The 25,743-nt window shown below is 43.3% G+C and overlaps 1 protein-coding gene across 1 annotated transcript in view; it reads right to left on the bottom strand.

Moving 5' to 3' along the window:
* Rora (RAR-related orphan receptor A) overlaps positions 1-25,743 on the bottom strand; it is a 92,415-nt gene extending 66,672 nt beyond the window's left edge. The window contains exon 1 of the mRNA XM_013010222.1: positions 25,490-25,743. Coding sequence (XP_012865676.1) covers positions 25,490-25,520 — 31 coding nt within the window. The 5' untranslated portion in view covers positions 25,521-25,743. The remainder of the gene's footprint in view (positions 1-25,489) is intronic.

Below are 25,743 nucleotides of genomic sequence, written 5' to 3'. Positions count from 1 at the left end.
AAAATTAAAAACTGTATGTGTGTGTGTGAGAGTCAGAGAGAGAGAGAGAGAGAGAGAGAGAGAGAGTAGCAGGGGGTAGCCGGGAATACAGCTCAGTGGTACAGTACATGCCCAACTAGGTGGGGCCCTGGGCCTCAATCCTCAATTTTTGAATTGTTTTGCAGATCTTAGGACTTGAACTCAGGGCCTGGGTGCTGTCTCTGAGCTTCTTTTGCTCAAGGCTAGCACTCTACCAATTGAGCCACAGTGCCACTTCCAGCTTTTTCTGAGTAGGTTATTGGAGGTAAGAGTCTCATGGACTTTTCTGCCTGGGATGGCTTCAACCCGTGATCCTCAAATCTCAGCCCCCTGAGTAGCTAGGATTACAAGTGTGAGCTACCAGTGCCTGGCTAATCCTCAGTATCTTGAAAATTTTTTTAAAAGAAAATGTTATTAATTTTAAAAAGAAAACCTACAGGCATACTCTCCTACAAACTAGAAGTTCCAGAACTGTTGTTCAATGTTGTTTTCAGAATGGTCCTCCTAGAAGTGTGATGGAAATGTACTCATTATGTGTCATCTACTTTATACACTCATTACCAAGGATGTTGGAAATATCTTTTTTTTTTGGCTGAATAATGAGTTACGATTACATTTGTGCAATAGCTTGCCATCCACAGTACATTTATATTCAGCCTTGAGTCTCCATCGATGTTGTTTAACAGCTAACTCTGTCTCATTTATAATGGATTTTCTCCAAATGGATCTGTTTCACGTTAAACCTAGTGATGAAGGTGGTTTTTTAATGGAAATGACGGCCGGCAACAGCCACTTCTGAAAGCATAAGCTAATAGGGAGAACTTAATTAGCTATGGCACCTACATAGAACCAGGGTAATAGTGAAATTAAATTTGGTTCAAATATACAGAGAAACCACATCTAGATATGTATTTTTTAAAATAAGTAATTATGATGAAGCCTAAATTGAGAAAGTCAACACACCTCCTCAAATAACTACTTACACACTTAAGGAAAATGAATCGTCTTTGGACTCTGGCCAGGTATTTGATGAATTCATAAAAGTCACTTGCCTCCTGGCTTGCAAACAGGACTTCATTCTGATACAAGTTTCTTGGCCCACCTACCTGCCTTGATGTTGGTAAATTATTAAGTAAGCAGTTGGTAATAGGATGCAAAGTTAATAACTGAGGTCTCTAATTAACGTATACTCATATGCACACTCTCAAACTAAGGTACCAAGGAAAGCTTTCCTATTAGGCAATGTGATCAAGAATTAATTGGTTAATGTCTATACAGCTCATATATATATATATATATATATATATATATATGATTATTATAATTACGTAGAACACAGTTAAAAATCCACTTCAGGTTCAAAGAATAATAATTTATGCATCTAAGTATAGATGCAAAAAACCACTTATTTTAGTGCTATCCAAGGGTTTCATAAGTATTACTCATTGCTAAGCCTTTCGTTTTCCCCCCTCTTAACAAAAGATCTCAGAGGACATAAAACTATAATCCCCTAATGCTGTTCATAAGATGACTATTATTTTTTGTTTGAAAAGTTAGTCATAGAAAGGGAAGAGGGAAGTTTTGGTATCATATATAAGAAAGTATATACCAGTGCTCAGTGAAGGGGAAAAGGGTTAACATTTATGGAAAGCTAAATCTCTACCGGAAAGACAATGACCAAGTTGAGTTCCTAGCCTCCCCATCTTACATCTATCTTCCTGGAGAGAAAGGAATAACCAGACCTTTGCATGGTAACATGTAAGATCATAATGAACCATACTTGGAGGGAATTTGGGAGGATCATCAATCATTTAATCTGGGACAAAGAGAATGAATATTACAGTTCCCTAAGCAGTCCTGGAGTGTGCAGAGACACTTTTCGTGGTAAGTCTCCAAAGAGGGGAAAGAGGAATAAATGGCTCCCTTTTGTTGGTTGTGGAGCTTGAACTCTGGGCCTGCGCACTGTCCCTCAGCATTTCAGTTCAAGGCTAGTGCTCTACCACTGGAGCCATAGCACCACTTCCGATTTTTAATTGTTTAATTGTAGATAAGAGTCTCACAGACTTTCCTGCCTGGGCTGGTTTGAACCATAATCCTCAGCTCTCAGCCTCTTAAGTAGCTAGGATTACAGCTATTAGCCATCAACACCCAGCTACAAACGGGTCTTAATAAAGCTGGAAAACAGGCAGCTTGATTGGAAAGCCCCTCCTTCTACAGTCTTATTAAACATTCTGCTAAACAGTTTGGACTCCTCTTACTACATCATTCAAATTTTATTTTTGGAAAAGAAGGAGCCTATGGAGTCCATACCTTCAGATCTAACTTAAGATTTTTTGGATCTGATCTGCTCAGTATTTAACCATACAATCTCAATAGTGACAAAGATACTAACAAGGAAAGATAAATCAGTCACAACTATTAATCAGGTTTCACCACTAACCTATTAATTAAAAAAAAGTTTCTAATGAGTAGTAACTAGAGAATTTCTCATGAAAATTGAGATTTCTGGGTTTAACAACAAAACAAAACCCTAGCTGTGGTAGACCAGTTATCCCAAATGGCGACAGTTGGTTAGAGCCAAGGGTGGTGATGCTATCTCCATAGCATATGTGCTGAGCAGTGGTACAGGTGTCTTCTCTATCTGCCACACTCCCTGCACCTGCCTGGGGACCGACGCTTTTGGGTTTCTGCCATCTCGTAGAGAGATGTCCTCTTGTCCACCTGGCCAGATTAATTCTGCCACTGCAATGAAGCACCTTTCCTGTGCCTTTTTCTGGTGCAATGTGCTACTTCTTCATTGTCTCGGATGCCAGTAAGTTTGTCCAAGCCTTCCTTCACAGATGAACATTTTAAAATAGAATTTATCATGCTTTATAACACAGGATGTCAAATATAAGGGACTTACGATGTATACAAGTCCAAGGGTATGTTTTGAAGCTGGATTTCTCAGTTTTATTCTTTCTGGCATTTAGGTGACGGCCAGGTAGGTGATTCTTTGTTGTGAAGGTATAACGTGCTCTTGGGATATTTAACCCTGTCCTTGGCCTCTAACTTGCTAGATGCTTGTAGCACTTCCCAAATGTGGTCATCTGAAATGTCTCTATACTTGGCAAATGTTCCTGGTCAAAAATCAACCCCAGTTGAGCATTCCATGCTGGGAGAGGGTGGTACTCAGGAAAATGAGCTCCTTGTTGGAAAATGGATAAGACAGTACAAGCATTACCCCACTGTCTCTTTTGCCCTTGTACACCTTTCTGTTCTGCTAGAGACAAGGTTCATTCGTAATCACCAGGAGGTGGAACAGCCAGGCCATCTCAGATGGTGATATCAAAATAGGCCCCAAAGGCCTCTTCTACCTGCAAGAACCGTCAGCGTCTCTATGAGGCACCCTGGCAGTCAAGCCCCTCTCTCTGCTCTGTTGCTGATGCAGCTGGGGGGAAGAGGCTAGTAACTTGAGGATGCTTGCTAAAGAAAGGCTCAGTGTGAGTCAGAAGGCCTTTGAGAAAGGAAGAAGTCTTTTCTCTCCAACCCGGCAGCAGTAAAGGCCAATTGGGGTTTCACTGGGGAGAGCCAGGCTTCCAGTTGGAAACAGGAGGTGAGCCAGGTACAGACCTGACACGGTGTCAAACCAGGTCCCAGAGCCTCGCGCCCCCCCCTACCCCGCCCCCCTCCACTCCACAGCCGCAGACATGAAACTCACTCCACCAAGAGCTACTTTCAGTTTTCTGTGGATGAAAATGTGTCTCAAATCTAAGCATCATTGTTACAGAACCAAACTGCCAGGGTAGTTTTAGAGGTTTTCCTATTATAAACAAAAAAGATGAGCTGCAGCCTGGTGCCAGTGGCTTACACCTCTAATCCTAGCTACTCAGGAGGATCATGGTTTGAAGCCAGCCTGGTAGGCAAGTCTACCAGATTCTTTTCTCCAATTAGCCACCAAAAAGCCAGATGGAGCTGTGGCTAAGCAGTACAGCACTAACCTAGAGCCTAGAACAAAAGAAGCTCAGGGACAGTGTCTAGTGCCTAAATTCAAGCCCAGGACTGGTATGCAAGCATACATGCACACACACGCGTGTGCACACACACATACACACAGAGGAGTTGCTTTGAGAGGGAACAGGGACAAAGTGAAGAAGTGGGTACAGGTACTTTGATACATTTCACATGGATTTTGCTTTGCATGGTTTTACACCAAGCAACAAAAGAAAAAACCAAAACTTTAAGATTACAGTGTTTCCTGGAGGGTCCACTATCTGATGACATAACATGTAAGAGATGTTTTTGTGGTGCTTTTCCATTTTGTCTTTTCCCCCTAATCTTTAGAATCTTATCATCTGTCTGTGGCAAGAGGGATAATGTATCAGAAATCAGTTGAATTAAATTAACCAATGAAAGGGGCTTGTCCTATTTTGTACCTCTTCTCAAAGTAAACCCAAAGCCTCCATCTTTACAAGGTCCAAATGAGGCTCAGAAAATACATAGTAGATGCTCAGTGTCTTAGCTAATAACAACACCAGTCCTCATCTTCACAATCATTTGGTGGTGTGGAGGGTAGGGTGGAGTTAAAAGCAAAGGCAAGACAAAAGCAAAGCAAAAACAAATAGCAGTCGGTCTCTCTCCCCACAAACAAGGCTCTTGCTTACAGGAAAGGGCAGCTCAAAGGATGAACTGACTAAAACAGAGGGAGGCTAAACAATACAGGGGTAAAATGAGGGACGCGGACAAGGAAGGTTTTGAGTAAGTTAAACTTCCTAGTAACAAAGACCATACAGAGAGCTGGCCCAGGGAGCTGAAGTATTTCTTTATTCTTCCATCAATGGGAGCTACTGAAGCCAGTATGGTTTGATTTATCAGATACTAACCTCAGCTAATGTGATACAAATACGTCAGCGAAGATAAAATGAGAGAAACCCATACAGGCTAAATTAAAAAAAAAAAAAGGAGAACAGAAAGTGACATTTAAAGAGCAGGTGAAAAGGATTGGACAGGAGAGGTGAGGAGACTATGACTTGAGGGGATCTGCTGGGGGAAGCTGCCACCACACCCTTGCCACCTACACGCGAGGAGAGACCAGCCGATTTCAGACAACAGGTAACACCAAGTACAGTGTGAGCCTTCAGAACCTGCCTGTTGAATACCCAGATGTACAGGAAAAAATGGATAAATGGAAGACAGTGTTTTCATATAGTATTGTATCCCTAAGTTCTTGTCCTCTGGAGGTGATTAATACCATAAGACAACTTTATGGATGATTGTGAATACAACTGTTTAGGGAGATTGCCATGCACTTCATTGAGTACCCCTCACACAGGTGCAGTCACAGATTCATTAGAGGGTCGTGACACAGTCCAGGGAGCACTGGACCAAGAGTCAAGAGACCAGGGTTCCAAAATTGGCTCTGCTTCTAAGTGGCTGATGCTAGGCCAGCTATTTAACCTTTCTGAATTCGTTTTCCCTAGAGTTTCAGCAGTGGCTTGGAGCAGATAGCCACAAGGACTCTCCTCTAACGAGCCCAGCTCATGCATGCATGGAAGCCCATTACCATATTCATCAAAGATATTACCATATTCATCAAGAGTTTTACCATTTCCAGGCTGTCTAGTATGCTAGTGTGTCCCAGCGTAGGAGGATGGCTGATAACAGTTCTCTCCCATCCTCTTCCCCCTCCTCTCATTTTGCCTGCTAGTAGTTTGTCAACAGTACCTGATATATAATCAGTTCTGAAATTGTTTACCCATCTGGATTATCTGCAGGTTGTTTATTTACTGTTCTTGGTGTAGTTTATTTAGGCACGGAGGCAGGGAGGGAGGCTCGGGGGTCTCCCAGGAGAAGACAACAGGAAGACAAGGAGGATCCATTTTCCCAACACTCATTAGTAAAGGAAATGGTATTTCACTGCTTCCCTAACACAGTTTTGAGTTCCTTATACTGGTATATAGGAAGTGGTTTCTTATGTTTTTTTTTTCTCCCTATGTCTTTACAGACTACATTAGGGCTTCAGTACATATGAGTCTTTTTTCTGCCATTCCTCTTGGCAGATAATATTTATTTTTATTCATTTATTCATTTGCTGATACTGAGGATTGAATCCAGAACTACTTACATGCTAGGTAAGTGCTCTCTACCCCTTGAACCATGCCCCCAGTTCTTTTGCTTATATCTTGTTTTTGAGATAGGGTCTCTATCTCAAAACTTTATTTCCCTTCTCCTCCCCAAATTAGAAAAATGTATATAAAGATGCAGGGTACTGGAATCAGATACAGTGAAGACAGTGGTTATACCATGGGGGAAGAACATACGAAAGAAACAGAAAATGCTGAAACAAGGATACAGGTTGACCCATTGTAACAATAAGATGTACAAGACACTATGTTGAAAACGAACTTTATAACTTTAGAAGTGGGGAAAGGGGAAGGGGGGGAGGTATTGTGGAGGTGGGGAGGGAAGAGATGGTAGGGGAAAAAAGGAGGGGGTAACAATGCTCAATAGGAAATATACTCATTACCTTACTCACGTAACTGTAACCCCTCTGTATAGTATTTTTACAATAAAAATATATGTTAAAAGAAAAAAACTTTGCCTGAATTCCCAGTGGTCCTCCTGAGTAGTCTGGATTATAGGCATGAGCTTCCATGCCTAGACAGTGGTTGCAATTCACTTAACTTCCTTCTTCTATTAAACTAAGAGCAATTGTTCAGACTAAACAAACTTTTTGATAAGAAAAGGGATAGCCTACTTATGAAAAAGCAGGCTATTATACCACTTGTGGCCCTTGGTGATATAGTAATATATTTTGTGGTTCTCAGAAAATGAGTGAGCTATGGAAAAACCATGACAGAGGAGTGAAGAGACTCTGACTTTGGTCCTCGTCCAGTCATTAACTTCAGCTGGCATGACTTCTCACCTCCAGAACACTCGATTGTAAATAGAACGGAGCAGATGACTTCTATAGTCTGTGGTTCTAAAAGTCTAGGAAATGCCCCACAGTTTAGAAAAGTGTTTTGTTTTTTATGTTATCATCCGTGATGACATAACATCTGCTCCCAACTGGGTAATTATCAAGATTCACTCCGTATGCCAATATATAAATTGACCTGGTGAGCTTTCTGTTACCTCACTTAATAGTCCAGGGGACGGTGGGAGGCAGAGCATTACAAGAAGCTCATAAAGCCCAGGACCCCAAGACAAGAGGGGGTGGCCATAGGTCCATGGGAGGGAAGCTGAGGATAGCTTCATACATATTAGTCTCCATGATTTGAATCAGGGGAACTTACAGTTACACAGCAAAATTTAGTATAGAGAACTAGAAACAACAGCACAATAAGTGGATGTGAGTGGATGTGTGGACGTGTACATATGTGTATACATCCTGACATTAGCATTCTTGAGAGCAGACCAGAGCTGAGGGAGTTAAGCCTCTTGAGCAAGAAAACCACCTCTGTTCCAGATCAATTTGCCAAGTTCCAAGAATTTACTTTGAATTACCTGGAGGGAAAAGCACCTGAGAGGCAGCTGGTGAAGAAAGACTTTCTTCACAGTGTGGGCCCAAGTCCTGGCTAACATGTATTCAATTACCAAGCCTATCTTTAAATAAACGTGTGTTGCAGGCGCTCCAATTCAAACAGCAATCTTCAATGTCATAATTACAGCGGCTGTGACACTCACGGAGCCAAGAGTGTATTTTTATTTTAACAAGCCTGAGTAAGTACCTGAGTGTGGGCTGAGCTTTTTGCTCAGCTCGAGGGCTGGCTCCATGCTTGCATTCACGTAGCCCAGTGTCTCCTTTCCAAGGCCAGTCCTGCACCCTCCCGTGGTCCTGGCAGCACCCCAGAAACTTGCTTTTCCCTCCTTCTGGCTGGGCACCCCTAAACATGACTGGCCCACATTCATCTCGGCAACAACCTAATGAAGTCCTCAGATCAAATTTACACCCAGATTCATGGAAGGAGTGCGTGGTGGGTGCCTCCCGCATGTCTCTTGTCAGTACACCAGAGGCACAGGGTTGGCACCCAAACCTAATCACACCAGAGAAAATGCTTTTTGCTACATCCCCCCAATTTATTACTCTACTGCAACGAATTGGGGGGTCATTCTAAGAGCATCTGATGTTTTTTATGATTCCATGTGATTGGAGGGGGAGGGGGATGGCAACTCCCTCTCCCCTATGGTTGTCAGGATAGAGAGCAACCCCTTAGGTAGCACACTGGTCCATGTGTGTAATCACGGCTCCCAGAAGGTTGAGGTCAGAAGCTCATGAGACCAGGCTGGACAGTACAACACCCTGTTCTCAAAACTATACTAACAACTGCAACAAAACATCAAGAATAAGCCAGGCACCCAAGGCTCACATCTGTAATCTTAGGAGGCTGAGATCTAAGGACTGAGGTTCAAAGGCAGCCTGGGGAATAAAGTCCAGGAGACTCTTATCTCCATTGAACTACCAAAAAGCTAGAAGTGGAGCCGTGCCACTCAAGTCACAAACCTGAGGGATGGTGCCCAGGCCCCAAGTTCAGGTCCCAGTATCCGCACAGAACACACAAACAATTGAAAGAATGACTCCTTTGAGATCTGCAGTGTGGAACATTCAGGGTGTGACCCCTGCCAGCTCTCTGACGCCGTATTTCCAGCAGTCCCCCTAGACCATACTTCTTGCTGTTCTCAGGCTTTGCCTTGCTCATTTGTCCAGCCTTTGAGCATTTTCTCCAACTCAACCCATCATTGGGAATATCCTTCCTTTGCTTCAAAGCTCAGCTAAGCCTTCACTGCTTCCAACGAAGTCCTCTGTCTGACTGGGGGAGGCACTACCCACCCCCAGATCTTCTGTAACATTTATGACTCCACCTGTCCTTGGCGCCGCACCTAAGCTCCTGCCCCAGATTCTCCCTGGGTAACATTCTACAGTGCCTGGGCATCCATCAGCTGTGTAAGGAATGTCTATTTGTGTCTCATCCCCACTCGAGTATTTGGGAAGAGCCCCCAGCTGCCATGTTTGTGATGACCTAAATTCAGACTGTCTTCTGGGACAGACCTCATGATCCTGGGGCTACTGAGTCAGACTAGCAGAAGGGGTGGGCCCAACCCCGGGAGTCAGCCAGATGTGGCCTCCAGATGCAGCTGTGGACTAGCTCTGCGATCCTGCAGCCAAGGGAACTATTTGCCCACCTCCCATGGGGAGCCTCTTCCCCGTTCCATCACTGTCTGATACAAGAACAATTCCCTTAGCCAAGATTGGTGGTACACATCTATAATTCCAGTGCTTGGGAAGCGGAGGCAGAAGGATCTCTTTGATCCTGCAGTCTTGGGGTAGCCCCATGATCCCCTGTCAGAAATGCACCCCTTCTCCCAAGCTCAGCTTCCTCTTCTGTAAAACTGGGATGAGAGGCCAGTGTCAGCATTCAGTGTGGTCCCCCATGGCAGGAAGGAAGCGCTTTATGAATGGTGGGCATGGAGCCTGTCCTGGAGAATGCAGCACTATGCAACATTTATTTAGTGTCTACTGTATGCGAAGTGCCTTATATGGGTGAGACAATGCATTAAGCGCCTCTCATATGTCAGCTTCCTCTTTCCCCAGAGCCCTAGGAGGTAGCTACTTATCTAACAGAAGATAAAACAAGATTGAGATGATCTAGGACTTGCTCAAGAGCAGGGCTATAGATCCTTAAGGAGTTCAACTTTCAATGTGGCAAAACCTGGTTTCCACATCCATATGTGCTCTTCTACCTATGTCACGTTTCTCCAGCTCCTTTCTCTTTCTCTCACATCTTCTCAAAGAGTCAGACAGAATGAGACCCTAGACCAAATCACAGGGTCAGAGCCAGGAGGTGGAGGAGGAAGAACAGGAGGAGGAAGAGGTCTGGGAGGTTGTCAGCTCTTGGCAAAACCAGATCACCATTGAGAGCTCCTATATACATGATGATCACTTAAAAAATGTGGTTCAGTTTGCTAAATGTCTTTAGGAGGACCTAGAAAATGCACAGAAGCACTACAGAACACCATCCTGTGCCTGTTGACATCATAATGCCCTGGGAGGTAGGGGTGTTGAACTCAGGGCCTCTTACTTTCTCTTGGCTTCTTGTTTTTTTAATTGAAGGCTAGCATTCCACCACTCGAGCCACAATTTTACTTCCAGTATTTTGCTTGTTAATTGGAGACAGGGGTCTTACAGAGTTTCTTGTCCAGGCTGGCTTCAAACTTCAATCCTCACATCTCAGCCTACTGAGTAGCTTGGATTATAGGCATGAGCCATTAGGGCCCAGCTTACAACCAAAATTTCATTCTCTTTAGCCCTTCTGGCTTGGTGGGAAAATTACAGAAAAAGAAAGGAAAGGAGGGAAGGAGAGAAGAAGAGAGGAAGAGAGGGAGAGAGGGAGGGAGGGAGAGAAGGAAGGAAGGAGGGAAGGAAGGAAGGAAAAAATAACAAGAGAAAAGGAAAGGAAAGAAAAGGAAGGGAAGGAAAAGGAAGGGAAGGGTAGAAGGAAAGGATGAAAAGGAAGGATGGAAGGGAAGGGAGAAAACAAAAGAAGGGAATGGAGAGGAGGAGAGGGGAAGGAGACAGACATAAACCTTTTGGCCAATCTCTGACTCTTCTAAATTGCATTCTGCGTTGCACAGGACATTTCAGAAGAGTTGGGTTTCTGTGAGTCTCATTAATATAATGAAATCCATCAGGCCAAGCGTATCTGAAGCAAGGCGGAGACTGAGCATTCCTGTTACACAATGACTGCCCACAAACACCTCAGGCAGACTTTCTTTGTGCAGAAGGTAGGAAGGAAAAGGTTAGAAATCTTGTTTTTCATTTGGTTTGATAAAAAGTTAAGCTGAGTACAGGAGGCTCATGCTTGTAATTCCAGCTACTCCAGGAGGCTGAGATCTGAGGATCATGTTCAAAGCCAGCCCAGGCAGATGAGACTCTTATCTCCAACTAACCACCAGAAAACCGGAAGGGAAGCTGAGGCTCAAAGTGGTAGAGCACTAGCCTTGAGTGAAAAAGCTCAGGGACAGCGCCCAGGCCCTGAGTTCAAGCCCCACAACCGACCAAAAAAAGGGGTGGTGGGGGTGGGGAGTGGATTTGCACTTTGGCTTCTGCACTTGGTCTATCAAGTTCTTTTGGTTACAGTGTGAGAAGGAAACGTGGCCACCAGGAGATAAGTAGATGGCCAAGGGAGAGAACTTACTCTGAGAATTTCAGATGTTTCAAACTTTAAAAATGGCCAATTCTCAAAGGTTAGAACATGGAATCTGAAATCTTACCTGCCATTTGCTTGCATGGTGCTTTATCACCTGGGCCATGCCTCCAGCCCTTCTCCTTCTCCAGAACTGGAGATAGAATCTGGAGGAATTTCCTGCCTGCTCTCTCCTGGCACTGAGATATTCTCAGTTTCAGCTTCCTCAGTAGCTAGAATTACAGGCATGAGCCAACACCAGCAACTTTTTTTTAATACAGTCTTAAATTTAAAGATGTTGGTGTATTGTACACTGTGAAAGACCATCCACCCATGTGTGTTCTTGTAATAGTAAGCCTGGTTCACATTGAAACTACTGACTCACTGAGTTTTGTCACTTTTCCAGACATAGAGACATTTCATTATCAGATGTGCTCCTATCAAAGTGATTGAAATGACTCATATCACACCCATCATCAGAAAAGTTTTTAAGTATTGAGAAGCTAGTCAAGTTCATGGGGTTCAATATCAATCTCTCAAAATTCTCTTTTTTTCCCCTTTTTTGGGGGGAGGCTGAAAAACTGACTTTATTGACAATAAATACTGTTATCTTGGGGGGAGCTGGAAGTGGTGCTGTGGCTCAAGTGGTAGAGTGCTAGCTTGAGCAAAAGAAGCTCAGGGACAGTGACCAGGTCCTGAGTTCAAGCCCAAGGACATGCACCTCCAAAATCCAATCACTCTGTAATCTGCCTGTGTCCTAGTGTGGTTCATGCAAAGAAATCAAAGGTTTGTCTCCCCACATTCTTGCCCTCCCCTCCTTGCTTTTTTTAAAAAATTCCATTATGACAGTTTAAAATAATGTACAAAGAACAAAGAAATTATTCTCTTGATTTCATCAGTATTTTTGTCCTTAATGAAAAAACTACTGTAATCATTCTAGTGAGAAAACACTCATGCAGAAATCTCTCCCCTCACAGACAACCCCCCACCCCATCCTGCAATGCCACCCAGCCCCCACCAAATCATTTCATTTTGGGGGAGGAATATTCTGGATGAGTTCTTAAGTCATGTCCTCAGAAATAATTGGGTGTCCTAATTCAGCCACATGCAAATTAATGGTCCCCTAAAGAGGCCTTATTAGAATTCCCAGCCCTTGATATCTCCATCTTCCCCTACAGTTCTTTAACTTCTTGCTTTCCAACTTCTGTTTACGGATGCACTACTTTTTGTTAGCTCAGTATCACATCAATTAGTAACACAGTTGTGTTTATTGCATTTCCCTGGAGCTCTCAGAGAGCCGCTTCTATTTATTAAATGGCTAGGCAGAGCACTAGAATTTTTCAGTAGCACTTAAAATGAGTAAATCACTCAAGATGAACTATAAAATAACCTCATCTTTCACAGGGAAGCCAAAAGAAAAAAAAGAAAGGGTTGGGGGAAGCACAATATTTTTGACCACCCATAATACATATAGAGTGTTTTATTTCCTATTTTTAATATCAAGGGGGAGGATGAATTCTAGACTGTTCTGGCGTCACACTGGTCACACTGGTCATTTTGCTATACACATCATTTGAGTTAAGAGAGTTGCAGCCTGGATCTGGCGATTAATTAAGAGCTAGTCTAACAGGTCTAGTGTCATTATCATTCTCACCTGTTAAGTAACACACTACCTGATTCAACAAAAATAAACCCACATGGTTACTTTGAAAAAAGGTGAGTGAAGAGACAGACAGGTAGAAAAAGGGGTGGGGGGAGAGAGAAAAAGATATAGACAGGGAGGGAGAAAAAGAGAAGGGGAGAAACAGAAATAGGTACACAGAGAGTCAGAGGCAGAGAGATAGAGAAGAGAGAAAAAGAAAGAAACAGAGAGGGAGGGAGAAAGAAAGTGAAGGAAAAAGATGGAGAGAAAGAGAGAAGGGGGAGGGGGAGAGATAGCCAGAGCTCCTCCCACAAATGAAGGTCCAGCTTATTTGGTCAAACATGACTCCTGAGCAACCAATGAGGAAGAGGCCCACTGTGTACTGCCTTATTTTGTACAGTATTTCCCTCCACTCTTCGAGCAAGGTGCAGTAAGAGCAGCTTACACTGGTAGTGAATTCACTACTGAAGGAAGCCAGAGAGGCCCATCTCTTCTCCGATGAATCTTTTCCTCACTCAACAGGGATCAGAGCAATTATAGCACTCATTTTGCCCTGCCCTTTTAATTTAGTTAAAAATATTCCTCATCATTTTTAAAATGAAGATGATACTGATCTGCAGAAAAATAAAACAAAAAAAATCACTGAGAAGAGCTCTGGGCGCTGCCCCCCCCCCCCACCAAGTATCTAGCTAAGAGGCAGAAACATACCTCAGCACCCTTCCTTTGTCTTGGGCTCCCCTTTGATGTTCCAGTCACTGGTGGGGTAAGCTGCCACGGCTTTGATGTTGAACTTGGAGACTTTATTGTTACTAGCATGCCTACCAGCACAGCTGTCAGTCATGTCTGACATCTGAAAAACCGTGTTTCTTTACAGCCACTCTTTTATAAGCATCAATCCTTAAATACACCTTCTCTTCATTGCTTCTAATTACACCACACTATCTTTGGTGGGGGGAGGATGGGCTGGACTCAAATATAACTATGGCACCCACATTCTCTGTAAACACCCTCAAAGCATTGTCATCAGATGGCTAGTAACCAAACTTTTTCAGCCAGAGAGGTCTAAGTGCAAAAACAAAAAACAAAACAAAACAAAAAGTAACCAAAAACAAAACATTTCTAGCAAACCAAAACATCCTGAAAACACTCAAGTCATGTTCACAGTAAAAATAAAGTAAAATAATGAGTAGTTGGGCCAATATTTCTCCTAAAGAGCCATTGAAATTGCACCAAAATTTCCAAGCCACTTCAAAAAGGGACTCAGAAAGCAAAGAGCAGCAGGGGACTTAAAAATGAGGCCAAAAACTTTTGAGACATCTTAACTCATCTTAAAACAACTTTGTTTCTCTGCAATGGCCAGGGGGAAACAAAAACACTTCTGTTACAGGGTTTTGCTTGTGACGGAAACACTGCTTTCTCAGTAGATTTCACTTGCAACCGAGTATCTCGTTACAAGGGATCATTTTCAGAAGTTGCTTTTTCCATTCTTTTTTTTCCTTTTGGACAGGTTCTGGGGCTTGAACTTAGGGACTAAGGTGCTGTCTTTGAGCTTTTTTGCTCAAAGCTCGTGCTCTACCACTTGAGCCACAGCTCCATTTCCAGATTTTTTTGGTGAGTAATTGGAGGTAAGAGTCTCAAGGACTTTCCTACCCTGGCTGGCTTGGAACTATAATTCTCAGACCTCAGTCTCCTGAGTAGCTAGGATTACAAGTGTGAGCTACTAGTACCAGATTTCAAGTTGTTTGTTATTATGCATGCAATTTAAGTTAGATGTTTTATAATCTTAACATCTAAGGCTAACATGTATGTGATCTGTAAGCAATTACTTTAATATATTCAGGAAAAGGGGGCAATATATTAATCTTTAAAAAAGATTTCTCTGGAAAAAGACCTGGGTCTAATTTCATCTACCAATTCCCATCTGATTTTTCTTTCTTAACTCTTCTTTCATGGCTGGGACAGTAGAAAGCCTTAACATCCCACTGGGAAATTCCACTCCAAAAGGAAATGAATTTAAGGTGCTTACATCAGACCCAGATAAGATTATAGCCAATCTCTCTTCTAGACTAATGTCTCAATGAAACTCAAGTTCTTATGAGATATTGGGTCTCACTATGTTGGAAATGAACTTTACAACTTGAGGCAGGGAGAAGTCGCGGGAGAGAAAGTGGGAGAAAAAAATGAGAGGAGTAACAATGTTCAACAAAAAATGTACTCATCACCTTACTTATGTAACTGTAATCCCTCTGTACAATATCTTTACAATAAAATTAAACAAAAAAAGGAAACTAAAAAAAGAGACTAGGTCTCAAATGTATAAGTAAAATTATGTGCAGTATATGTTATATATACTTATATATTTCATATATTATACATTGAACTAAGAAACTAGAGTACCTTCAGCCCCATTAGCAGAATCAGATGAATGTAATCTGAATGTCAATGAAGGCCTGAACCTTTGAGTTTTTAAGTTTTATTTGGTTTTGTGTCACTACAGGACTTAGGCACTATGCCTTAGCTTTTTTTCACTCAAAGCTGGTGCTCTACCACTTGAACCCTGGCTCCATTTCTGGCTTTTCGGTGGTTAGAGATAAGTATCTCATAGATTTTCCTGCCCAAGCTGGCTTTGCATATCCATCCTCAGATCTCAGCTTCTTTAATAACTACAATTATAGGCATGAGCCACCAGCTCACACTTTTTTTTGTTTTGTTTTGTTTTTTTGTTGGTCATGGGGCTTGCACTCTGGGTGCTGTCTCCCTCGGCTCTTCAGTTCAAGGCGAGCGCTCTACCGCTTGAGCCACAGTACCACTTCCAGTTTTCTAGTGGTTTATTGGAGGTAAGAGCCTCACAGACTTTCCTGTCCAGGCTGGTTTTGAACCATGATCCTCAGATCTCAGCTTCCTGAGTAGCTAGGATTACAGGCGTGAGCCACCGTCGCCTGGCTACACTTTTTGTTTTTTGAATGCATCTCAAAGACAGACAAAACCGGGGCTAAAAGACAACATGACCTGCAGAGTCACTTTTAGGTTTCTACCATAGGACATTTGTTTTGATTTGTTTCTCTTAAGTCTATCCACAAAGCCCTCACACAGTTTTCATCTTGGCCTTGCTCTTTATGGCTGCTAGCATTCATCTAGGTCATCTATCTTTTTTCTACATTCACAGGGACCAGAGACTACATCAACAGTCACTACTGACCCCAGAGTCGACAAGCATCCAAGATCTAAGTCAACACCAGTTGTGGGATGTTGTACCACCATTTTCTAGCAGGAGAGGGCATCAGAGTGCCCACCTCCACAACTCCCAGAACCATTCATTCCACTTCTATACCTGTTTTACCAGACTATAACTCAAGCTCTATGAAGGCAGGCGGGGCGTCGTCTGCTTGCTTCCCACTTCCCTACCTTCAGAGGCTAGACGCACACAACAGGCCCTCATGCCTGAGAAAGGTCATCTTGTCAGTAAGAACCACTGATGTGCTTGCAGAGCACCGAAACCTTTACTTTGTTGCAAAAAAAAAAAAAAAAAAAAAGAGAGAAAGAAAGAAAAAGACAAAAATAACATAGAAAAGAGTGGAATTGGTCCTGACTTTGGTAGAATCTGGGCCTGTCCTTGTTTAAACGATCTGGGGGGAGTGTTGGGGAGACCCAGCTCTGACCTACACTGCTGGATAGATTGTGTTGTGTCTATGTCACAGGTAAAGTAGTAAGGGCACCAGGTAGCTCAGGCACCTCTGGTGCCAAAATAGCCTGTGGGAGCGTCTCCTCTTGAGGTCATTTGAGTGGAGAGGTTTGGGGGAATCAGAAGGTAGCCAGACGAATGTATCATAACTGGAGGGTATCCAAACCGTGAAAGTAACTTAACCTGTGACAATCTACCCAGCAGTGTGGGTCAGAGCTGTGGCTCCTTCCCTAAAAGAAGCTTTCAGTAGAATGAGGGAAGCTTGTTTATCTTACTGGCATCGACGGAGTTGCACTTTCTTCCTTGATTAGGAGAGCAGGGAAGTAGTTCTGCTCCTCCTAAGGAGGGGGAGAAACTTTTTGCAAATGCATATTTATAATGTGGCTTCAGCCCACACCTTTGGAAGCAGAACCTTGTGTGGGTTAAATACCTTCGTGATGACTGTGAAGATCAGAGAGCACTGTCCCCGAGCTTTTGGTTAAGTTGGAGAGAAGAATCTCGAGGACTTTCCTGCCCTGGCTGGCTTCAGACCACAGATCCTCTGATCTCAGCCTCCTGAGTAGATAGGATTACAGGTGTGAGCCACAGGTGCCCCGCTCAAAGTGCATTCTTAAGACACTGATTCATGACTGCAGACAACCAATCAGAAGGAAGGTGACTGGCCTCTATTATAATAGGGTGGCACCAGAATGACTTAGTATACAGTAGCTACTTGAGTAATTGCGATAATGAATTTATTGATGTGTATCCAGTACTCTGCAGAAGATTTAAAGTGAGATACATTTTAAAAAAGAAGAGGGAAAAACAAAATATAACATTCTGTGGAGGAAAAAAGGATTTTTCTTAGGAGGTACAATAGTTACACTTCTGGGTGATGCTGTTTGAAGCAACAACAACAACAATTTGCTCCATAATTGATATGAACTCAAACAGAAATCTTGACTTCTGAAACACTACCTAATTTCTGTGATGAGTAGGTCAAAACAAGCCATGATTCCTTGCTTTTGCCCTCCTGGTTTTGTTGTTGTTGTTGTTTTCATGAAAAGAAACAAGTTCACCTTTCTAGTAGCAATGGTCAAGCATTGTCACCCTTCAAAATCCTGGTATTAACTTTCATCTTCATTATTGAGGTGGCTGTAGCTCAAGTCAGAAGCCTTGACATCTTGAGCGGTACAAAATTCCTGTATGTTTGCAGTGCGACACCAGAAACAAGCGATATGGAAGGAAACAGTAAAGTCAGTGGGTGTTCACTGGATTCCTACACAGGTATCAGGCGGTCTTCTCTCAGCTCACATTTGACTTTGCACTCAGTCGCAAAGTCACAAGTCACATGGATTATCCATTGATCCTACAAATCTCAAGAATGAATGCTTATCTCTGTTTCTGGCATGTTTTCAATCGTAACCTCTGTCATGCTACAGAAAACCCTAGACAACAGATACTGCATGCAATTTTCTAAGCAAACTGTACTGAAAGGGACCAAAGTATCTTAAGCCTTCAGAAACCAAGGAGTTACTCGTCATTGCATCTGTGTTTTTAAGTGCTTTATTACCAAAAGGAGACAGAATATTTAATTTCTAATTATATACTTTTTTAAAGAGGAAGGAATGAAAGAAAAGAGAGGATGATAGAAATCAGAGAAAGAGGCTCTAGATTTGAAGAGAAAATGCTAGCTATCACTTAAAAAACTCAGTATCTGTCTTCAGTGACATTTCTAGGAACTATATAAAGCACCAAAATACACTTCTGAATATAAGAAAGAATGCCCCCATAACAATTGAGAAAATAATTTCAACCTTTGACCTTCTCCATTAGCCTGATGGGAAATTCACTGGTACCATCATTGTGGGTTTTAGCTTTCTGGGAGTAACTTACCACTAGAGGGCAGCCTTATCTCAGATCTGACACTGCCATGGTTAAAAAAAAATCATAAATGCTTCTAAGGTTCCAATAATCATATTCACAATACTTAATTTTTCCTGGACATTTAATAATCAACATGGGTTAAATTAAAAGTATCCCTAAGCAGCTCAAAATTCACGTTCACAAATTACAACAATATCACCAACACTATTCATGAGAGGTGCCATACAATCTAGCTATGTACCCTAAAATATTTCATCAGGTTTTTTTTTTTAATCTCTTAAGTCATTTCTTCTTAAATTTGTGGTGAATGCCAAGCCAATTACAATTGATACTCTTTGGGGCCTCATAATTTCAAAGGGCTCTAGACAAACTAATTGATTTACCTTTGAAGAAGAAACTGCCCAAGATAGTAGGAAGTCTGAGAGCCTCAGACTTGGGTAAAATAGACCAGAGGAACAACAGACTAAGAATTGTGCATGTTTATGGTATATTTTACTTGCTACCGGTTTTTCACATAACAGTGTTCAATTCAAAAAATGGACTAAATATGTTCTACTTAGCCCCAAAAGATAAAAAATCATAAGATTAAAAAGAGATTTATGCTTGATATTAGTAGACTCCAATTCCACATGCTATGTCTAGAGAATATCAGTATCTCTAGTTGGATATTCTTTCTAGTTGGAAATGTTTTGAGGACCTCTTCAATTTTTACTATCACAAGCAAGTAGCAGTAACACACATTGCTCAGGTTTTGTCTTCTAATTAGCCAATTCTGTAAATGTTACAATGCACTGTGAATATGTGATGGAAATAAACGACTTTGCAGTAGATCCTACTGGTCTCTTTCTCCTCCTGATTAATCTCAGGTTATCATGGCTGCTAAGACTTCATAGATTTTGAACTTTTAATATCTTCTTGAGTATAGTGATACTTTTTGTAGATAAAAGAAGCTAACGATCCAGTTCTTTATGGTTTTCATATTCTAGTATTTACCCCAAAGACTAAAGTCCAAACCTTCCTTCTACCCTGTTTGTGTCAGTATGGGGGCTTGAACTCAAGGACTCTTATTTTCATTTAGCTATTTTGCTCAAGGCTGATAATCTGCCATTTGAGCAACACCTCCACTTCTGACTTTTTGTTGGACATCAGCGTCATATAGCTTTGTCTGTCCAGGCTGACTTTGAAACACGAAACTCCAGGTCTCTGCTTCCTGAGCAGCTACGATGACAGGTGTGAGACACCAGCACCTGGCCCCTCACTCTTTGTAACTGTGTATCATCTTTGAGGTGGGAATTCCTAAGCCATATTTTATTATGTCTGTAGAAAGGGCCTCTTCACTACCACCTTATGCTATTCAGGCTTAGATATTTCAGTGCTCTGTCTAGCCATGCTTTAGCTGCATTAATGTGGCACACGATTCCTTTTGGATTTTTCTTGAAGGGGGGTTCACCCGTTGTCATTTTACTGGAGTGCAGTGGAGAAGACTCACATGCCAATGGGATATTTAATCTGAGCAGCGACTTTTTAAGGTTTCTTCCTTTCCTGGGACTCCCTGCAATAATTCTCCTTTGCATTCAAATTAACAAACCACAATCTAGCCGTTGGAAAGGTAAGGGCCTGCCTTTGAGCTTTTGCAGTCTTTACCACAAAGCCATTATAACACAGCTGATTTTTCTGAACGACACCACATTTCTCCAAAGTGTCTAATCATGGCCCTCAGTGCCATGGAGACGATGGGGACCACAGTGGTGAGCATAAAGATAAATGCTTCGCTCCATAAAGACAGACTTGCAAATGCTCCTTTCCCCAGAAGGTAAGCAGAACATACAGACAATTATGGGTGTGATTCTGTATCATGGGGTCATTACCCAGGTTTTAGCTACACATTGTGGTAGCTGGCATTGTTTAGGAAAGTAATGGTTACATTTCATCCAGATTTTTTAATTTAACAAGCAGACTTAATAAAAATCATGGATGAAGAGAGCTAATGATAAGCAACTCAGAGTAACCATTTTGGACAAATTGATTTTATTAGTGATTTAAAGATATCAAGTTCAGTAAAGCATTACATAATTGAATCTAAATTCCCCATCCCACCCCCAATATAAATGCCAGACTTCTAATTTCCACTAACTAGAGAAAGTTTATCTGGGACATTTTTTCACAGCTGCCTCGGGGGTTGGAAGGAAGATGCTGGAAATGAAGATTCTAGTCCTTGTTCTATAATGTGTCTGAGCTTTAACCTCATGCTTTTGAGTCAAAGAAGCTGTCAGTGACTTTCCAAGAATAAATGCACAAGATCACAGTGTGTGAGAGCCAGAAAAGCACAAATGAAATGTTGATTAACAGCATCACCCTATTTATTTGTGAAATGACTAGTAAACTTCAGAGGAAAGAAAACTCTCAGCAGGAGATGAACTCACTAGCAAACGTTAAGGAAGAAACCTGATATTACTTTTTTTTATATCCATGAGAGCAAATTTTTTTAAATGTTTTCATATTAACTTTAAAAGAGCCATCATGTTATCTCCCCATTACATGATATACTCCAACAGATTTCCATTTAAAGAAAAAGGAAAGCAGAAATAAAAGACTGATCGTTCATGCCTATTTAGATCTCATTTCTGGATTTAACCTTGGGACAGTTTATAGAGAACACAAGTTTTATCATGTCAGCCACAATACTGGTTGATACAAAGAGCGGCGACTATGAGTCTCTCGGTCCCAGAGTCCAAAGGCTAGGGGAGGAGAGAGGAATCCTTGTGGAGAAGCTACCTGTTGTAGTAATTCATTCCTCTTAGGGTCAGCATGTGGACTTTGAGAAAATACCACATGCCAGTTCACACTTGTCACTGGTGCAGGTCTCTAACAGTACAGAAGCCGGCTTGGTGTCTGATTATGTTTTTTTTTTAATAGAAAAAAGTGAAATGCATAAAATAGCCTTGAAGTTTTAGTAATTAACACTGGATATTTAAAAATGTATGCAGCAGTTAACTTTATTCCTTTCTTCCGTCTTTCCTTCCTTCATGTTAGAAAACCCAGGGCTTTGTTAGAGAGCAATGAGCCAATTAGCTACATTCCTGACCTACAAAAACAGTATGTATATATTTTTTCTATTACAAAATATATATATGTTTTTTTCTATTACAAAATATTCTTTGAAGCTCTGTCCCAGACAAGGCTTTTATTGGTTGCTAAAATGATTGTGAGAAATTTTTAAGAAAACCAAACTTTATATTTACCTTTATGATCTGTTCACTCATCCATGCATGCATCCTCCAGGAACAACTTCTCCCAAAGTCATTTGTAAATATTATTTTCTTAGGTGCCAGAGAGCAAATTACAAAGTGAACAGGTACTACTTAGAGCAGATGCTTTGCAATTATCTATTTGCTGATCTTACTCATTTCAATTGTGATTTACTTGGCTGGGAGGGAAACAGGCCAAGCAGGACTCTAGAAGACTATTAATATATTTACAAGTATATCTACTAAGTATTAAAAGTCAAGGTATAAATCATGGAATGTATACATTAAAAATACATTTCTGCTTAGAAGTTGTATTAATTTATACCTGGTAACATTGGGATAAGATCTCAACAGTTCTCAACTCAAACGGATGGGAAGTGATTGACTTAAGCATATAGCTGCTTTTCCTGACAAGGGTGATGTGACTGATGTACATAAAACCAATAGGTGATCTATGAAAAATGGGCTTTAATAAACCCTCTCTGCTCCAGGCTCCCTTCTAGCCATACACAATCAATTCACAGACATTTTTGTCTTTAAAACAGCTGGGGTGTGCAGTCATAATATTCGATACATGTCCTATGAAACTAGGAAAAAACTGAGAGGAGGGTTGGGCTGGGATTGGGGGGTGACACTGAAAAGGGTGATACATCGTCCAAGAGGCACTGTACTTATATAATCTGATTTAGGTCAATGACTTCAAGATAATAAAAATACAATTAAAAAAAAAAGAAAAAAACCCCACCAGCACCAAATCGACTTGTTCGATACTTTCAGCTATGTATGTTTTCCCTTTTCAGCATCTTTTTTAACAACTCCCAAGTCTTACTCATCTTTCCAAATAGGATAAAATAAATTTTTTAAGGGGGCCCCTTAAGACTTTTCCACTAAACACAAGCTTCTTTGCACAGGTACCCAAATAAGAAAAATCTCTCCTGGACAGCAAATCCTTGGCCAGCCTCCCTTCATCATTCAGACTCCCAGAGGCCGACTAAAGGTACACATACTCATACCAAACCAGCATGGATGACATTTGGTGAATACACTTTTTAGAGGAGCAGGACAAGTGTGCCCCTGACTACACACAGTATCGAGCTGCTGCTGCTTTCTGCTTGTCCAAGAAGCAATCTCAAAAACAAAACTGAAGAGGGAGACCAGCGGGGCTCAAATGAAGATGTATCACCTGCAAGGCTGAAACTACTTAAAAACAACAAAACCAACAACAACTAGACTTCATAACTCACCGTTAAGAAAGATTATTCTTTGGTGAGTTCAAAACGCCTGATTTTTGAATGACTTTTTTTTTTAAACCCTCAGTAAATCAGCCAGTAAAGATGTTTCTGTTTTATCGTTGCTTATTGGCTCCTCTTTTGTCCTCAGGCATCCATATACCAAAAAGCTACTTTGTAAAGAGTGCCTTTTCTATTTTGCAGAAAAAGGTCTAATTATACAAACTTGCTCACATATGGAACCAATTTAACTATTAACTGAGAGGCAGGAGGGAAGTATTTAATATGATTCGGGACCAAGTTTTTTTTTTATCTGATATGGAAACATTTACTGCATTCCTCATTTTCCCCACAATCTATTTTTCTTCCGTCAAAATTTGCACCAAAGGCAAGATAATTCTATTAAAACACAGGATGTTGCACTATTGGGAATGAAATATTCTAATGGTCCAGATTTATTTATATTCATTCTCTCTCTCTCTCTCTGCAACTGAGCTTATGGGAGGGGGGAATGGCATTGCTGGTACCTCAGAGCTACTTATCTCAAAGCACAACGCTTTTAATCTATTAGTTTATTCCAGCCAATGGTCACGCAAAGACTAAAAGATGTGTAGGTGAGGGAGAATGTGCAAGTTCTCACAATTCTATTATTAAGGGAGCGCTTGCACTCAAAACTTCACTGTCTACTAGTACTTCGAAAGCAAAAGCCTGCATGACTAGGGGGAAAAAATCAAAGTTAAATTACATTATCAAAACAGCCTTTCCTTATTGTCTGGTTACTGTTCATTAGAGAGAGGAGGAAAAAGCTACTTAAAACATCTCAGCCTCTCTACTTTCTCCCAATCAATCACAAATATTCATAAATATCACATATATTTATATACACACGTATCACCAAAACCTAGTAGCAAAATCTATTGTTTTAATTTACAGGGAAATAAAAGAATGAAATGTTTTCACAAATGACACTTGAGTCGCTTTACACTTAAAAGAGTCAAAGACCGCAGGAATCGCCTGGAAGTGTTTAGGGCTTTTTTTTTTGGGGGGGGTAGAATTCTTTCACATAAGAATTCGGTAAGAAACATATTTTTCCCCTTCCAGATGCTTTTTCCATGCTTAAAAGCGTGCATCCGAGAAAGTTGCCTCTCCTTTACTTAAAATCCCGCTTGGCACACCCGGCGCAGGTTGGACCCCATCTACCTGCCGACTGCGAGGGGAGGGGGTGAAAACGTTCATTCCACGGAAGAGAGCTCGCTTCCCGCTCGCCTCCGGCCTCCGGTGCGTTTCGGCGGGTTCCTAATTACTAAACGATGCCACCCAATAGGTACTGAAGAAACGCAAAGCTCGCGAAGAACCGGCTCGGTGGGGCGGCCTTCATCCCCAAGCTAGGCGAGCATCTCCCCGCGCCGGGCCCCCGCGCCCGCCGTGCGGAACTCGCACGCGGGACAGCTCCGAGGGGCTGCGCTTCACGCAGACGGGGTTTAAATCCCCACGCGTGGCGGCGGGGCCGGCGAAGCTGCGGATTATCCACCGCCGCGGAGCCGCGGGGCTGAGTCTCTCCCGGGCGGCTCGCGGTACTCGGAGCGCGAGGCTCGGTTGTTCCGGCAAAGCAAAGGCGACTTTTTATTTTTTGCACACCTCCCAAACTTTGGCTTTCCGGTCAGAAACTTCTCTGCCTTGCCACGGGCTTCGTTGCTCCTCACTGGAGACCTCTGCCCTTCCTTTACGACCATGACCCCCACTCTCACCAGCCCACCCCACCCCCGCCACTCTACGTTAATGGCCGGGCTCCGATCCCCCACCTCAGATCAGGACTGGAAGGCCGGGTGCGGAGGTTAATCCGCACCCGTCGGTCCTCCTCCCGCCGGTCCTGTGGGCTGAGAGTTGGCTTCCCACACCCATGCGCAAACCTAAGTTACCTAAGTGGGGTGCGCTGCGGCTGGGGCGCCCGCCCGCCGCCGCCGGGGAGTCCCTGCCGCTCCGCCTCGCCCGGCCCGCGCGCGCTTTCGGAAGTGGCCACGGCGTGGACCGGTCTGGACGTCCCCAGCCGGCGTGGGGCGCGGGCGAGCCGAGCTTCCCGGCCCGAGGGGGTGCTGGGGGGGGGCGTGAGGAAGGCCTGGGGCTCTAAACCAGACCCTGAGGGTGACATCGCGACCGCTCGCACGGCCTGGCCTGGCCGCGGGGCGCCCTCCCCCCACGTAGGCCACAGCAATCCGGGGTGCGGGTCCTTGTGTGAGTGTGGGTCGGGACCGGATCCCCCCGACCCCCGCGCGCGTCCCCCCGGCTGTCCAGACCCTTCCCTTCCCCAAGCGCCGCGACTCCAGGCAAACTTTTCTTTTGGGGAGCCCTGCAGGGTGCCAAGCAGACCCAGGCGGGTGACAGAAGCCGGAAAGGTCGGAGAAGCCGGGGTTCAGCCCGCGCACCGGTGCCCCAAAACCCGAGACCGGGCCGGGCTCCGCGGGCGCCGCAGCGCTGACACGGGAGGCCTCGGAGGGGGCCCCCGGTGCCCAGCCCCGGGCCGTACGTGCGCCCGGGCAGGCGCGCCCACCCCTCCCCCTGCGCGCCTTCCTCTCCGCCCCCCTGCACCCCCCGCACCGAGCCGCCAGCCCACCCGAGTCCCCCGGCAGGGCGCCCCGGCTCACCTTTCATCGCTGCGATCACAAAATACATCATTTAAGCCGCGGTGCGGAGAGCGCGCAGGGAGAGCGGATGGTCCGACCCCGGAGCCCCCTCTGCCGCCGCCGCCCGAGCCACAGCAGCAGCTGCCGCAGCTGCCCGCCCGCCGAGAGCCATCCGGAGCCATAAGAGGCTCCATGTGACCGGCTGACATCACGGCCGCAGCTCTGTTTACACCGCGCCCCTCCGCTTCCTCCCGGGGCGGGAGGCGGGAGGCGGG

The sequence above is a fragment of the Dipodomys ordii genome, unplaced genomic scaffold (genome assembly GCF_000151885.1).
Source record: "Dipodomys ordii isolate 6190 unplaced genomic scaffold, Dord_2.0 Scaffold11, whole genome shotgun sequence".
Taxonomy (NCBI): domain Eukaryota; kingdom Metazoa; phylum Chordata; class Mammalia; order Rodentia; family Heteromyidae; genus Dipodomys; species Dipodomys ordii.
The sequence above is the reverse complement of the archived record's forward strand: the minus strand, read 5'-3'. Positions and strand labels throughout refer to the sequence as shown.